The sequence below is a fragment of the Phoenix dactylifera genome, chromosome 6, assembly GCF_051530095.1.
Source record: "Phoenix dactylifera cultivar Ajwa chromosome 6, Ajwa_hap1_PhDact_Kaust_v1.1, whole genome shotgun sequence".
In the NCBI taxonomy this organism is placed as follows: Eukaryota; Viridiplantae; Streptophyta; class Magnoliopsida; order Arecales; family Arecaceae; genus Phoenix; species Phoenix dactylifera.
Window position 1 is genome coordinate 37,255,425 of NC_143195.1, and position 17,189 is coordinate 37,272,613.

Below are 17,189 nucleotides of genomic sequence, written 5' to 3' on the forward strand. Positions count from 1 at the left end.
GTGCCCCAATCAAATGAACAATTATCAAACTTCTAATAAAAAACTTCTGGATTATACACTCCGTTGTATTAAAAATAACATTTCGTGTCAAAGTAAGCAGCTGATGAAGGTTGTTGACTGTGAGAATTGTCTACGTCACATTGGGGACATGGAAACATACATACATCTATTTGGGGAGGTTTTGCAGGAATGTAAAAATCAAATATACATGAAATTGCTGGCAATGCAAGACATTGTTCTAGTTATACAACATGTCGTGCGGTAGTCAAAATGGCAAGGTTTAGGATCTATTAGGACGACTTTTTTTTTTTTCCCGATCGACTCGCTCTGAAGCTATTTATGAATATTTTTGAATATAAACCTCTTCTCTGATTGCGCCAACATTATAACTTTATGAGCCCGGCCCTTCCCCCCTCCAAACCGGGGGGAAAAAAAAAAAAAGTGTGCCCGTGTCACGAGACTATTGGATTCTTATACCATGAATTCAATACAACCAATCCCTCCCTCCCACTGTTCCACATGGCCTAGATCTTTGTGCGTGCTGTATTTGTGTTCCCTGGTATTACTGGTTGCGTGCGCTCGTTTCGTTGCACTCTTGAGTTGCCTCCAAAACCAAAGAAGGATCGACCTTCCTTCGCGCGAATATACCGTTGGACCGCGCAATAGCCACTTCGAGATCAGTGCATATGGACGATGGAAGAGTTCGAATGCTTTGAGAACTGTGCGGGGCTCGATCGAACGGTCGATGTCGCAAAAGATGCAACCCGAATCGCTGCCAAACAGAAGGCAACGGGCATCCGTCTTCCGCCGCCAAGTCAAAAAATATAAAAATAAAACCCAAATCCCGCCCCCGGTCTAATTTCCCCCCTCCCCTCCCGTCCCTTTTGTTTTTTCCCTCTCTCCCCCTTCAAAACCCTACCCCCCGCCCCTTCCTCCCTTACCTCTTCTCGCTCGCCATGTCCGAGGTCGAGGGCTCCAGCCTCCCGCCGACCGAGCTCCGGCTTCCGTCGCCCCACCAGCACGCGCAACAGATCCTCCGCCCCGCCTCCCACCGCCACTTCCCCTTCTCCCCCGCCCTCGCCCTCGATCCGCACCTCCTCCCCCGCCGATCGCCCGGACCCACCGACAAGGACCGCATCGCCGCCCCCGACGCCTCCGTGAGTGCTGCCATTCTCGCTCTCCACTTTCTTGCTTTGCTGTTGTCGTCTTCTTGGTTTTCTGTCTTTCGTTTATTCTCTTCCGATCTTTCATGATCATCTGGACCTTTCTCCCTTTCACTTATTCCCTTGTTCTGTTTCGATCACCTCTTGATTCACGGCCATATGGTTTTTGATTTTCTTTTGTTTTTTTTCTTCTTGGAATGATGTTCTTGGAATTGTTTGCTTGATGATGACGATGATGATCTATTGTTGTTTTGATTCCAGAGGTTTTATAATTTATGGAATCGGGGTATTTTTTTCCTCTAGGTTTTGTGATCTGAGATTATATATCATCCTGTGGAGAGATAGGGAAACATGATGCCTTTGACGAGTCTTGTGGCGCAACATTAAAGGTCAAGAAAAAAGAAAAGAAAAGAAAAGGCCTTCTGAACAAATTCTTATGCGGTATATGTGTGTATTGTTCTGGGTGACGGGGGGGATTTTTGATATATCCTATGGTTTTCAAGTTGGCACTATCTTATGTTCTAGCGGCACAATGCATCAGAATGTTGATTTCATGCTTTGAATATGTTTATGAAGTAGAGCATCCTAGGGTTGTTTTGGGCAATAGAGGAGTTTTCACCACTGTATTGACAAAGATATTGTGCTAGACCCTTAGACAAATGTCATATCGTGCAAGGAGAAGTCGTAGGCCATAAGAGTATAGCTGCTAACACTGTGTAGATTGTAGACAGAGGTGATGGGTGGTGGACTTTGCTGAATGTGTATGTGGTCTCCCAGGAGGTTGTTTTACAACTTTAATCCACAATTAACTGTAGACTGAATTTATTGAGCCTCTTTTTCCAGCAATTTTCTTCCTTAAATGTGATTTACAATCAGAGTCCATTGGGAATTTGCCAAGCAAAAGTTTTCAATTGAATTCTGATTCTCATGTCTATGGAAGTTGTGCTAGAATATTAGATGCAGTGACTATTTGCAGAGGTGAACGTGTTTATTGTTCAACAAAAGGCTAACTAACAAAAGCATACAAGAATGATGTGATTGACTGACACAATATGATTGAATTTTTCAGATTTCACATTTGTAAATTATTGACAATGAATTCTTAGTTTTGATTATTTTTCCATGTGACCTGTAGATTTGCAGCTGCATACGTGCAGACTTAATAAATTGGTTGCTAAGTGACCTGATTTTGTGATGGTTACATGCCATTTGTTTGCTTGATGCCTGTTGCTGTAGTCAATAATCATGCATTGCATCAGTTTGATCTTCACATCTTTGATTGCACTTAAGTATGTGCACTAAAAGATAATTGAAGAGATTTTACACATTTGGTGGAGATTGTAGTCTACTTGCTAAATATCGAAACTGCAAAAGTTCAGTGCAATATGTTTATATAGACTGTCACAATATATTGTCTGCTCAACAGAAATACTGAGATGCTCACCATTTTCCACTCGCACAGAATTTTTGGAATAACTATAAAAGGACATTTGATGGATTCTCTTGCATATAATTCATGTCAATGTCTGCAATAACGTTGCATACATGTGTTTATTTCTTCTCTTTGATGTTTAACTTAGTGCTTACGAAGTAACACTTCAAGACTGCCTTTATTAATACTGAAAGATTGGCACACATATTGGTAGGTTGCATCAGTTTATGCAAAAAGAATTTGTGTGACATGCAAAATGTGACAAAAGTGGCATGTGTGGAAAAATTTAAAGACTGAACTCAAAATTAGGAATGCGAATAACTCTGCATGTTATTTGGTCCTTGGTTTCTGTATCGTAAAGGGGTGCATCATTAAGTATTTTGATTCTTTATATCTAATGGCTATCCGAATTATGCTCTGTTTGTAAAATAACCTTGGATGCCTATATATGTTACAGTATGGCTATCTATTGTCATTGGGTGACTCAGTGAGTTGCTTATGGGTGCCTAGGTTAGGATTTTGGACATTTCAAGTGATTTGCGTAATATGTCATGTTTTGAGTTTTATACATATGGATATAAAAATTTGTGTAATATGTTATATTTTGAATTTTACGTGTTGGAAACTTTGGGAGACCTCAAAATTGGCATCTGTGCCAAGTGTCTCAGTAACACAATGATGAAAGCGACAAAAATGCAAGACTTTTTCTAGAAGGGTCCGTTACTTCAGGCTTTTATTGTTCAACACTTGAAATAGCTGAGCAGTTAAAAGTAACAAGTCAAAATATGATGACTTCTAATAAGATCCTGAATAAATCATGACAAGAGCCAGCACTATTGGCTAACATAAGCAGGAGACTCCATTTCTAGGATTTCTAGTAGTGTTGTCCATTCATGTCACTCTTTCACTGTCCAGAAATATGCGGACTCTGGAAACCCTAAAATTTGAAGCATCAAGCAACATTAATGTTTTGATATCAGAGATTGACAACCTCTTAAAAGAATTTTTAAGGTAAAACCAACTTATGTTATCTTATCTATCATGACATTTTGTTTTCTGATTCATATTGCTATTGGTCATAATTTGGGTGGAAGAATTCTAAGTGCTGTGCTCTCCTTTTAATATAGATATGTTTGGAAGCCCACCCCTTGACAGTTCTGGCCATGCAGGTGCTCTGGCTATTTAGCTTTAATTTGTTTCTAAGCCATTTTTGCTCGTCCTTTTTTGAGACGCACTGCTCTTTGAGTCAACATTCCTGCTTACCTCGTATAATGAATAAAAATTTATTAGTAGTAATCTTACGGTGACAACTACAGAGAGATGCACAAGTATGCAAGAGTACACTTCTTGATTTGTTTTTCCCGTGATCTCTGAAAGTAATGTTAACTTCTGTGTCCTTTTATGCCTTTTCTTTTGGATCCAGCATCAATTATTTGTTATGGATATGCATTTCATTTTTTTCAGGTAAAAAAACAAACAAATGGAACAGAAATAAAGAAAGTTGAGAGTGGTGAAGGGCCTGTTGGACAAAGGCAGAAGGAGGAAACCGGATCTCATATACTTCCAACTGAGTCAGGAACAGGTGTCAAGTGTCCACAAAAACCACAGCATTCAAAACATAAAAAAGCAGTACAGCAGCAGTTGCCTGGACTAGCTGAGGGTGATTCCTATGGAACCTATGGTTGTTGCACTTCATGCTTCCATATGCCATATTGGTTCCACATATGATGCGGACAGTGTTCATAGCTTATTTGGTTGACAATGGCATTTAGTTCGGTTTTGCTTACCTGTTAGGATTAAAGAGAAATAAAAGGGGCATTTTTGTGCTCTTACAAAATAACATATGATAATAATTGGCAATGCTACATTTGTGCAGGAAACGTTTCAAATATCTTAAATCCTAGCAGCTGCCGCTACGACAGTTCTCTAGGTGAATGTTGCATTGAGATAGTTCTGAGGATGATTGGATCAGAATCTTCTGTTATTATGTTCTTGTGAAGCACTCTTGGATGTTTTTTGAGGGTTAATATGACTTGATAGGTTTGTTGACAAAGAAATTCGTCAATCTGCTTCAGCAAGCTGATGATGGGACTCTTGATTTGAACAGAGCAGCAGAAATTTTGGATGTATGACTCTTGTGATGCTTCAGATCTATCGTCTTCCATTTTTCTAAGTTTCTCAATTATTGACTTCCTTGTGCCAAGAATGAGCTGTTTGTAAGTTCTCTGGATATTCTTTTCAATTGCTCTGGCAGGTCCAAAAGAGGAGGATTTATGATATAACAAATGTTCTTGAAGGAGTAGGATTGATTGAAAAAAACTTGAAGAATAGGATAAGTTGCAAGTATTCACTAGAATCCTTACTTTTTTCTTCCCTTCATTAATTAAAGTGATTTACTAACAAAAACATCTGTGAAAAGGGGAATTGATATGTCAAGGCCCAAGGAGATGGATGATCAAGTTGCTGCATTGAAGGTACCCATTTAATGTCAAATACTGTTAAAGGAACCACTCCCTCTTCTCCTGCCCCCATTTCTCAGTTTGATAGTTTTTTTTTGAGTTTGCTTTTAGTTTGAAATAACTTGCATTGATGAAGCAAACTTTTAACATATTTTATCAGCAGCTTTTACATGCTTTCTGGGAGCTAGATAAGAGAATACACTGTTATCTTAGTGCATCTTGATATTGGAAAGACTTCCTCCTAGCTGTATTTCTAATTTGTTTTGCTCTAGCCTATGTTAGAAGATATTTCTGATCATCTTAGTGGTTTCCCCAATGAGCATATAGTGAGTTGCACTTTTAGTTTCCCCTATGTAGTCTATACTTGTCATTATAATACCTCTGAAATGGTGCTTTATTTGGCATGTGTATTTGTTTGTTTTATTTTTGTTCTGGGATGTTAATATCTTTAGGATGATCGAGTTAATCTTTCGTGCTCAAATTGAGATGTGCCAAATGCCACCCGCCCCTTTAGCCTCAGCATCTTGGGCCTCTCCCTCTTCAAGTATTGGTACCTTCTTCCCATTAAAATATTTACCTCGCTAAATATTTACCTTCTTCCAATAAACGCATGATGGCTCTGTAATTTGTTCTCATAAGAAATCATGCTCAGCATTCAAGATAACCATGTTTGGAAATGTAACTATGGGTTACCTTGATTTTCAACATTTGACGAATTTAGAGTCGAGACACATTGTTTTGTAATATGTTCAATATGTGCTTGGGCTTTCAAAGGAAAAAAAAGGAAAAGGAAAATCTCAAGTGTCAATGATTGGTGTGAACTAAAGAGAGCAGTTAACTTATTCGGGAGCAATATTAAGTTTAGATATTTTATGTCTGATGGTGGTGAGGTTTGGCAACTTTAGGGGCTAGGCTTTTCTTTAGTGGTACTTAATGGAGCTGGTACTAGATTATAACCCTGTAATCCTATACAGCCCCATATTGATGAGTTGATGAGTTTCACACCGTGATGAATAGGGATATTCATCCCAAAGCTAAAAGCTCTCACTAACTTTTCCTCTTCTTGCATGTAGACTTCCACTTAAATAGCTGTGGAGGACAGATGTTAGGGGGGGAGCTGTATCAAATAGAGTGGAATTTATTAACATGCCATAAAAAGGATTTAAGAAGTGGAAGTGTTCAGGTATGTGCTAGTGCATAACATGTATGTCACCAAATTGTATAACTATAAGGTGCAAAATACAAAATTATTGAAGGGGCTAGTTGAAACAAATAAGTCGGAGATGGTTTCAATTATGAAATATCTAGAGTTCAATAACTCTAAGAAAGGATAAAACCATAAAAAAACACACATACAAAGGAGGAAATGAAATTTGCAGTAGAGTTATGCAGTGAAGACCCTTCTTTGGTGGTTCCATGGAAATGATTGGATTTTAGGGACAATCCCATGTTTTCTAGCATTGACTTTTATAAAGTTTCAGATATATCATTGAAAAGCATACTGGATCATGATGTAAAATTAGAAAGGGAACTTATATACAATGCTATGGTAGACCGTCATGTTTTGTAGTTGATGAGTGCACTGAGTACAATAAAGGAATTGCACATACAAAGTTAGTACATGGAAGGCTGACTAGTGTCATGTTTATAATAGAAGTTAAGAGTAGTGGAAGGTTGGATGCATGGCACTTGTTCAACTTGTTATCAGTTTTGCTAGATCACTCACCATTTGAGATCTTTAAAAGCCCATGAGGATATTAACTCTCTTATTTATAGCTATAGGATGATTACAGAAGCTATGTAGCAATGAGTGATTAATCATATAACATTGTTCATCATGACTTCAAGTTACTAGTATTGGACGATAACATAGTATTTTGCAATTCTTATTCTTTAGGACTCTTGATATGCCAATAAATTAAAGGGACATTGATATTTTAATGTGTAAGGCTGTTATTTGTAGGGTAGGAAGGTAGGGTGTGTGTTGTAAGACATTGTAACCTGGAGATGGTGATTCGAATGACTTTATGTTGTAGGCTGCAAGGATGTGGGTTGTAATGGCAACGATGTGCAGTGTCTAGCTGAATGAAAATTAATCTCTCCTCTAGAGAAAAGTAATGCTTATTGTTGGAAAAGTTGTTCCTTAGGGCTAAAGTATGATGGGATATGCTTCTTGAGAATATCAGATGTGGGGGTTTTATTTTAGGACTTTTAACATAAAGATCAGAGTAAATGGTGGAAATTTGAGATTATGGATGTGCTGAAGCATTTGGCAAATATAGCCACTTCAATAGATTCTAATAGTGCATTATTTTATATTTAAACTTGATTATGTAAAAAAAATTGAACATGCATCAAAAGATGAATTTTAAGGTAGCTCTCTTGTATTTTGTTGATTTTCACAAGTCCAAGAGGAAAACACTAGTCATCGATCCGGTTAAGTTAGTTGATGACATACCGATTGGGTAAGATGACAGCGAGACATGTGAGCCATCAAATTCGGGTTTGCCTAGCGCGTCTCGCGATTTCAGCAACAATGATCATGATAGTTCCACTGATGTGTATGGAGATTAAGGTAAACAGTCTAGAGGTGGTGGTGGTTATTTTCAATGGCTCATTCCATTAACCAGCGAGGCGGAGTTCATGCATGCCATGTAGAATCAGGACCACCATACCTGAACAAAATTAAGATTTTATAGAGAGATGCTGTCCTATATAAGAAGAGCATTCAAGGGTGGTGCACATAAGGTCAGGTTTATGGGTATAGATACTTTGAGAAATTGGAGAGTCAATTGAGAGAAACTATGTGCAGAGATAGGAGGATTATATGCATACCTGAAACATTAGAGATCAAACTGATGGCAAAAGTTAGACGGAAAGTGCAAGGAAATGAGAAAAGATTCTAGAATACGTGAGAGATGTTACATCAAATGGAGGAACTAGAGATTGGTGATGCATCTGCAAGTGCATCAGATAGCTATAGTATGCAGTAGATCTCATCTTATGCTGGAGGTGAATCTTCTGCTGCATCAAATAGAGTAGGTAGCATCCTTTATCCATATACGATCTTTATGCATTCTTCTACTAATTTTATTTGGAGGATCTGACTCTGTATATTGCTGCTTCTATGGATATGGGTATAGCTAGAGGTTGGAACATGATGCTACCTCCTCCTACCCTGAGCAGGGATGGTCGGTCTCTTATGACTACCACAAGCAACCATAGTATCCGGAGTCATAGCAGGGGACTATCGGATATCATATGACCAGCAGAGATGGGGACAATATCCAAGCTGGTATGATATCCAAGGTCTAGAATACAAACAATATCTGGATATCTACGAGAGCCATGGATATTTTACTTAGGATTAGATTTATAAAGTGAGTTATTACACATTTTCCTTTTTACAATATCATAGACTATTTGTCATTTTTTAATTATTAATATTGCTAGTTTATCGATCCATGTTGACCTAATAAGTGTTGATACTAATATCAACACTCTAGTATCACATATCCATCTAAAATTGAACTAAAACATTAAAAATTCACCAAAAATAGCATAACAAGCCTTCGAAACAAAAAAGAGAAAAAATAGGACTTTTGGCATCAAGAAACCGGCGATAGTGGGGGAGAGGTTGAAGGAAAGAGCAGAGAGAGGGAGAGGGAGCAGGAGAGAGGGAGAGGGAGGATGGGAGTGAGAGGTCGCATTGTCGGAAAAAGCCCTCTCTTCCCTACATTGTTGGAACAGGGCAACAGGGGCTTCATTCCTTTTTATAATTTTTATGATTTTTTTTAGTGAAGTCAACAGTGTCTCTCTCTCTCACTTTTCCACTCTTTCCTTCTCTCTGTCCCCCTTCCTCCGCCTCTCTCTTCACTGTCCTCTCCCGCTCTCTCCTTCCCTTCCGCCCTCTCCCTCTCCCTCTCTCCTTCTCCCTGCCCCCTCCCTTGCTAGTTTCTCTATCGAGTTCAGGTTGGAACGACGTGATATGGTACCGTACCTTACAATTAGCGTACTGGCATAGGTGTTGGTTCCGATACTACGGACCTTATAAAAAAAATATGGTCTTATAAGACTAGTAAAAAATTGAACGTACTGCATGTAAGATGTGTAATAATTAAGACATATGAAGCCTAAGATACATAAGCAAGTAGCACCATAATTAGACTAGTAGGATGAAATGAACAAGTTTTGTCATGTCAACTTTTCTCTGTCATCCATAAATCATTTTGAAACTGATTAAATAAGACTTTATGAAATAAAATTCTTTCCAAACAAATAGACCACACGTACTAACTTTGTCTTTAGCATTCATATACATTTGTTGAAGTACTGTTTCCATTTTGGATCCTTCTTTTTATTTTGCAATCACTTCACAACATGCATCAAAAGTATATTTTATGCTAGAACGAAATGCTATATAAATGTTCTAATAAGGTGATAATTCAAGATATACATAATAACACAAATAAAGCTCGTATAAACAAATAAACATGAACTAATGAGGTGTATGAAATAATGATAGTTGGATTTCTCCTCATTAAGGATAGAAAGATGGGCTTCAAACTTAATTTGACGAGAACATTGACTTTGAGTCAGGAATGCATATGGTCCTAGGATTGAATATTCAGAACTAGGTTTTACACTTTGGCTGAAATAAGCTCAAATGATTAAGGAACTCCAATTATGTTGTGTTGGTTAGCGACACAGCCATACAACCATTGTATTGTACCCAAGTATAGCTAGTGCGGCACATTCTGGCACTTAACCATTTCTTGGATTAGGTTGGCAACTTGGCATAGTGTATATAGAAATGTCGAGTATTTACGATAGGCACAAGGATTTAACTTGGTCTAACTCCGCTAATTAACACGATGCTCATATTTTTTATACTCATTATAGATAAATTTATGCTAAATTATTTAGAAAGATGTGCCATAAGCTATAGATAATTTGATTAATGGGGGGAAGATTAAAATATAAATTGGATATTTTGAAAACACTTTATTGGGTAAGAGGCTTAAAAATCAGCAAAATATGAATATGTTATAGGAAATGTAGTTTTTGAAAAGTAAAGATGAAAATAAGGACCAAGCCAAGATTGTTAGACGAGAGATACAATAAATGCAAATTAGAGAATGCTAACATGCATGGTCGGCGGAACCGTCCCGAACTGCTCGGTTTGGGGCGTCCTGAGCTGTACCGGTGGTGGACTGGACGGTTCTGACGACGAAACCGAGATGCAGTCGTCGGAGGGGGAGAGGAAGAATGAGAGAGAAAAAGCGAGACCTGTCTCTCTTCCTTCCTCTCCCTCTCTCTCTCGCTCCCTCCCCTGCTTTATCTCTCTTTTTCTCTTTTTTCTTCTCCTCCCCCTCCCCCGCCTCTATTGTGTCGGTACTGGGTCGGCATGGCATGGCGCTGGGCTGTACCGACACGTACTGCCGGGCCCGATATTGGCACAACAGATAATGCTAACAAGGCTTGCATATTTATATGATTTCAAGTGTTGGGCAATAAGGAGGGTCCAGAAAAAAATGTTAAGGGTTTGTTTAGATATTTCTATTGGACCAGGCTGAAAATCTTGGAGGAATTGGGCCTGTTGGCTTATCCAGCTTGCATTTTCTAAGAGCCTGTGCAAACCCAACCCATATCCTAGCCTTTGGGCTGCCAGAAAAAAAAACCTATGTAGTTCTTTTTTTTCTTCCTATATGATTTGGGCTGGCTGGGTGGTATTTGGTTGATACAGAATCATGCTTAAATGGATGGCCTACTTCACGAATTTCTATAGGATTTTCAGCTCAATCTCGTAAAATTATCCAAAGATGCCCTAAATGTAGTAGAAATAGGATAGAAGTTGTGATAAAGGATATGGTAAACATTGAAATAAAATTAGATGCAGCTCTAAATAGGAGTGCTTGGTACATAAGGAGTCACTGCTTTGATTCTGAATGGTTGGGACAAGGCTTGATGGTTATGGTATCTCAGTTATTTTGATGCCGGATAATATTAAGTTATCAACTAAAATCATACATTATACATCATATATATGTGCGTGTACAAATCTTCAATTGAAAATCTACTATCATTGTAATTTGATTTCTAGTCTAAATAGTTTATAATTTATATGTTTTCTTATGACTTTGAGAATCTAGGGAGTATTTTAAGGATATGACAAAATGCAGATTCTTGTATCTTTTTATAAATTTGATGCCCAGCTGTACAAGGTTCAAGATGATACATCAATTAGAAAAAGAGGATAAAGAAGCGACATAAGTTTGAATGTAGCAAAATCAATCATTTACCTAAGTTTAGGTATTTTTCCTTCATGCACAATTCTTTCATTTAAATAAAACAACTATAATAGATAAAGTACTTTTCTGAATCGATAACTACTCAAACTATCTTTGATTATGAGATAGGGGATGATACTGTTTCACATTGTATTGCTTGTGAACTTGATGTCAAGCTGTCCAACCTATGATAGTGTGTTCCAGCATGTGCAGGCACAACCTACAAGTGTCAATGATGTATCATAGGAATAGTGATGCTCCATCTTTTGTTCTAAAGGGCTATATCTCACTTGATATAACTCTTCTGATGTCTGTAACAATAGATTTAACTATAATGCAATGTATGATTGGACTCTGCTTGACTTAATAAGTTTGCTTTTTTTTACAAATATGATCTTTGTTCCTCCTATGTATATTCTATGAAAGCTTCTTGGACATTCTTTCTTTTAAGAATTTAGAAATTAGTAGTTTTTAAAAAATGATGTACTTTATGTCAAAAAAAAAGAAAAAAAGGTGCTGTGCTTATGGATTTAGCTTGCATCACTACTTTGTTGTGTGAAAAGCCCATGGTTTGTGTCCTTTCCTTGATGGACTGGGCCTAGGTTTGATTCATAGGAGGGGTTGATTAAGATCCTAAAGCTTAATTTGGGCCAACCACCCTTGACTAACCAAAATCAATTGACTAGGTTGCCTGAATTGGAATTCTCAAGCTAGGCTTGGGTCCAATTTTAGCTTAACTCCATACCTTCCTCTTAAAGGAGGGCATGGGTTTGGCGGTTAGGTCAAGAGCTTGAGTGGCATGGAATATAGGGGGCCAAATGAGCAATATGATAGGGGTGTGCATGGGCCATGTGGGTTTTCATAGCTAGATATTAGAGTCTCTCCTACAAGAAATGAGTTGGAAGTAGGTTCAGTTGTAGGAGATTGTTGCAAGTGATAAGCGGGGAGCTGACAGGCCAAGGCGGTGGATGGGAAAGCCAACCTAGGGCCCTAGTGAGAGAAGAAAATTTTCAGTAACAAATCAGAAAAGCATTTATCTTCAAAGTACTTTGTCACAGAGGCAGGATGAAAGCCATTTGTATAGTTGAAGATAATAAGCCAGTCTTTTGAAACTTTTGCATGCGTTTCTTGCATAGAATGCCAAGAGTTCCTCTGCTGTATTCTTGGAACCGCCTTGCATTTTTCCCATGATGACATAAAAAGGCCTCATGGCAACAAAGTAACATTCTAAACAATGTTGAATTTGATAGATCAATCCTTTCTATATAAATCAAGCTTCATGCTGGGCTTGGTTCAAGCTGGGGATGCAAATAGGCTAGATCAGGAATGGGTCAAGGCCAACATGACGAAACATTGTTGGAAAGCTACCTTCAACCAAATTTGACTTCTCTTAGCCCCAACCTAGCAAATATTATCCAAGCCCACCTTGTCCATGTAATCGTTCAACCTAGTTCAACTTGATCTGTGGCCTTTTGCCATCAGATATTAGGTAGTAACACCTCGAACAATCAAGCTGTTCCCTCTCATTACAAAGAGGTGGGGGGGAGAGGGTAAGAGGAAAGTGAAAGGAGGAAGGAACATTTTGGTAATTTGAAGCCCATGGCCACTCATCTCTTTGCTCACAGCTTGTTGCATGCCCAAGGCATTGGTGGCATGATTAAACAAGAGGGCGAGAAGAAATGCCATAACAAATTACGAGACAAGATGGGTTAGGTCGCCATGGGGTTCATTCAGCATTGATCTTTGACATGATGATACTATAAGTGCGTAACTCAAGCCAAGCCTACCTAACCCTATGTATAAGGATGCATTTTGGGCTCTGCTAACCCATGACCTTTTTAAGCCTGTACTATTTATGGGCTGGGATAAATTATCATTCAGTTGGACTATTTTGGGCTTGAAAATTCTGGTTTGACTTGAACAGCTAAGCTTGAGCTAGGAGTTTAGCCTAGCCCAAGCTGGCCTGAGGGTAAAATATGATACATGCTTATGTGCAAGAATCAATGTGTCTGATAGACGGATGATAGCACAAGAAGAGAAATACTGGTTGCACTTTAATTTCCCATATGTATGCATTGGGTTTATCTATGCGATATCTTAGTTTTGTTAAATACAATTGAGAAAAAAAGGAAACTTAGTTCTAAGTGGTCATGCTATGTTTGAATTCTTTCTTGGTTAAGTTTGGGCCAGACCAAGCCAGTATATCAATCGAGCTAGCTCAATCTCAACTCAGAGTTGTCCACAGGGCTTGAGCTGAGATTTGTTGGATCAGTTGTGGGTTGAACAGAGTTTGGGCTAAGCCTTCAATGTTGGCTGAGTCCCAGCAGATATTTGGCGCAGTCCAACCCACTCAATGTGTAGTCCTACCAGTGTGCCATGGACCTTGCTTATGCTCAATAATCCTTCCAAGTTAGCCAGCAACTTGATTAGCCAACCAATTCTTTTACATCCATAGTTCTGGATTGCACTTATTTGGCCCAAGATTAAATTAATCCTAGAAGCCTGGACATAAAATACCTGAATTTTCTTTTTTAAACTATATACAAACGAGATATGACGAATGGTATCTCAACACTTCAGTTTTTTAAAAATCTGGAGTGGGCACCTTTGGACACTAGTCACTAGGTCACATTGTTTTTGAATGACATGCCATGACATTCCATGGTGCTCTGAAAATTGTCCTTGTGTCAGCTATAAGTTGTGGCACTTGGAACAATTGTTCTTGCAGTGTCCCCTATCAAAAAGCACCTTATTACAATTGATGTCACTTAACTTCTGAACTGTTTTGCTGCCAAATAATGATTATTAAGTGCCCAGACTCTTACTGAACTGCTACACATTTTTTCCCATTGATGTTATTATCACATGCATGTTAAAATAAAAGGTTTATTGACTACTCAATTAACTCCAGTTGTCATTATATGTTGACTCGTATATTGGTTCTTTATATTTTATATTAATACATTTTGGAATTTATGGAGTAGAAGTTGCCCTACCAACTGGACCCCTTACTCAGCCTAACATGGGCCCATTAGTAGCAATATGGCTCAGAGAAAATCTTGTTTTTTTTCTCCATGCATTTCTCCAACCGGTGCAAATCTCTATAGATAAATAAATAAATATGGTTAATTGTGAACTTATAATGCTATCCTGAAAAGATCTTATTACAGTTTTCAATTTTGGTTGTCAAGTGTGCTGATAGCAGAAACGAGATGAAATGTTAGTTTTTACTTGTTTCATATTTTGCTGATGATAACTAATCATGTACAGTCATTAATTTTCATCCCAACGTTTTCGCAGGCTGAAGTTGAAACTCTGTATACAGAAGATTGCAGCCTGGATGGAATGATCAGGTGGGTTCTCAGGAAAACACATTGAATGAAACTGTTTTCTTTCTATGTATTAATGAAAGTCTGTTGCTTTGCAGAGAGATGCAAGATAATCTCAGAATTCTGACTGAAGAGGAGAACAGCCAAAAGTAAACTGAAATTGTTAACGTTTCTTGGCTTTACAATTTATTTGGTGGTTTGTTATTCATTAACTGAAGTCTAATGGTCATTAATCTGTTTAGATGGCTCTATCTCACCAATGATGATATTAATAACCTTCCTTGCTTTGAGGTTTGGCTTTCTGGGCCCTTGAGTTTCTTGCCATTTGATCTTATCTTGTAGCTAGATGTTCTAACTTTTGTCTGTCATGACAGGATTCTACTCTAATTGCAATAAAAGCACCTCGAGGAACTAGTATTGAAGTTCCAGATCCTGATGAGGTGGGCAAGACATGGTCGATAAGATGATACTTCATGGGTTAGGTAGGTTTTGATGACATTATTTTTTGAACAGGGTCTTGATTTTCCACAAAGACGATACCAATTACTTTTCAGAAGCTCAATGGGTCCTGTTGATATGTACTTGATCAGGTACTTTCCGGGGGCAGTACCAAAATTGCTGTCCGTTGGACTTTCTTTTTAGAAAATTTTGAATTATAATATAGGCTCTCATCTTGTTAACAGCAATCATGGAGAGATATACGAGGCTTCAAATCAAAACCAACAGCCAGCTGCAATGGATTTGTATGTTGAGAGTAGCTGCAAGAATGATATGTCTTTTCAGCCAGCAGACAAGCATACAGGTGGAACATCTGAGCGAGGACACGACCAAGCTACTCTTTCTAACAATTTGGGTTCAACCGCTGCACAAGAATGCATGGGTGGCATTGTGAAGATTGTCCCATCAGATGATGTAAGCATATATACATAGACCACAAACTAGGATCAGATATGCTAATAGATTGCTGATTATGATATGCTTGTCATTGCAGATGGACACTGATTACTGGTTTGTATCAGATCCTGGAGTCACTGTTTCAGACACATGAACTGAATATATCCTTGAACTAGAGCCCGATTACCCTTCTTGATGTTCTTTCCTATGGATGCACAGAGGGCATTTGATATGAATTACCACTTTAGCTTGACCGCTTTGGAGAATGACCACCAACCATTTCACTTTACTGTCACTAAATGCAGAATAACATCAAAGAAAGGAAGACCTCTGGATCACCATTTCATTGTAAATGAGGCTATACTACAGCCTTGGAGCTCCAAGATCAGTGACTGTAGGCTTGACTGATTTCCTGTGCATGCCTGCCAGGGGATACTCCTGGGATGTACAGATCATAATAGGCTGCACCATCAAGGGCACAGAGCTCAGAGGGGGTGGGGGGGCAAAAAAAGATTTGTGAAATTGTAAATGCTAATGATGGTCCTTCCTATTAATTCTACAATTATCAAATAAAAGGCTTATAAATATTTTCAGTTGTCACTGTGGCGGTGTTTTTCAATTTAGATGCACACTCAGATTTTTCCATTAATTTCAGCTCAGAGATCAAATGAGCAACAGAAATGGATTGACTTTCTGAACTTTGAAGTAATGGGGTGCTGATGATGGCTTGCGAACAAGGTAGGCTACTCGTGCTATCCTGATGTCTTTTTTTTTTTTTTTGTTGGCTCGAATCAGGGATCCTCCCCAGTTTGGGGTTGAACTGGAGTGGTCCAGTCCTCCAACCACAGCTTTCGTGATTTCATGGGCCTCATAGGACCATGCATTATGTATGCTGCCCTTGTACGACGTTAGGCCTATGCAATCACTGCTGTCACTTGATCTGCGGATGGCAGTAATTGTAAACTTGGGGTCCAGTTCAAACCTGAACTAGAGAGGATCAATGTTGAGACCTCTTTTGCAATGGGGCACTTCCTAAACATGCAGGTGTTCTTTTTTCAAGTGTTTTGAGGCCTTTTTTGCAATGCAATTTATTTATAAATGAAAATGTCGGTTTGGAATGAATGGTACCAAATGTTTGTCATTTACATTCCTACTAAAAGGGAAAAATTTGTCAATACGTCGTACACAATCACCGACGGAATGTCCAATGCAAATCTTGTGTGGGTGGTTATCACGCCCCCACATTTGATCAGTGTATATTTTCCCACTTAGGCATTGCGAAGTCCTAAAATTCAGTTGTGGTTCTTCGACTTTAAATGTTGTTACGGTGTTGATTTACCAGCAAAACTGGGAAAAAACAAGATCTATATTCTCCTAGGCCACAACAATCTGCATATAGGAGTCGAATTTATTATACCTCACCATCAATCGGAACCAGAAGAACTGGTAACATGAGCTCTTGGGAAGAAACAAGCTGAAAATGAAGCCATCAGCTACCTACATGGGGGACGGAGGGAAGACAATGGATCTGGGCAGAAGATCAGTAATTATGATAAGACGGTCGTATATTTTCCTAGCTTGCTTCAGAGGTTCCACAGGACCATCAAGTAAAACTAAAGAAT

General features: G+C 38.5%; 1 protein-coding gene across 1 annotated transcript; it reads left to right on the plus strand.

Moving 5' to 3' along the window:
- Nucleotides 1–886: 886 nt before the first annotated feature.
- LOC103703880 (transcription factor E2FB-like) lies at nt 887–16,186 on the plus strand. The gene is made up of 13 exons (XM_026803334.4): nt 887–1,157; nt 4,060–4,255; nt 4,472–4,525; nt 4,636–4,721; nt 4,850–4,938; nt 5,015–5,069; nt 14,645–14,697; nt 14,772–14,822; nt 14,916–14,964; nt 15,048–15,113; nt 15,187–15,263; nt 15,357–15,585; nt 15,665–16,186. The coding sequence occupies exons 1-13, from the start codon at nt 957–959 to the stop codon at nt 15,719–15,721; spliced, it is 1,263 nt and encodes a 420-aa protein (XP_026659135.4). The 5' UTR covers nt 887–956; the 3' UTR covers nt 15,722–16,186.
- Nucleotides 16,187–17,189: the final 1,003 nt, after the last annotated feature.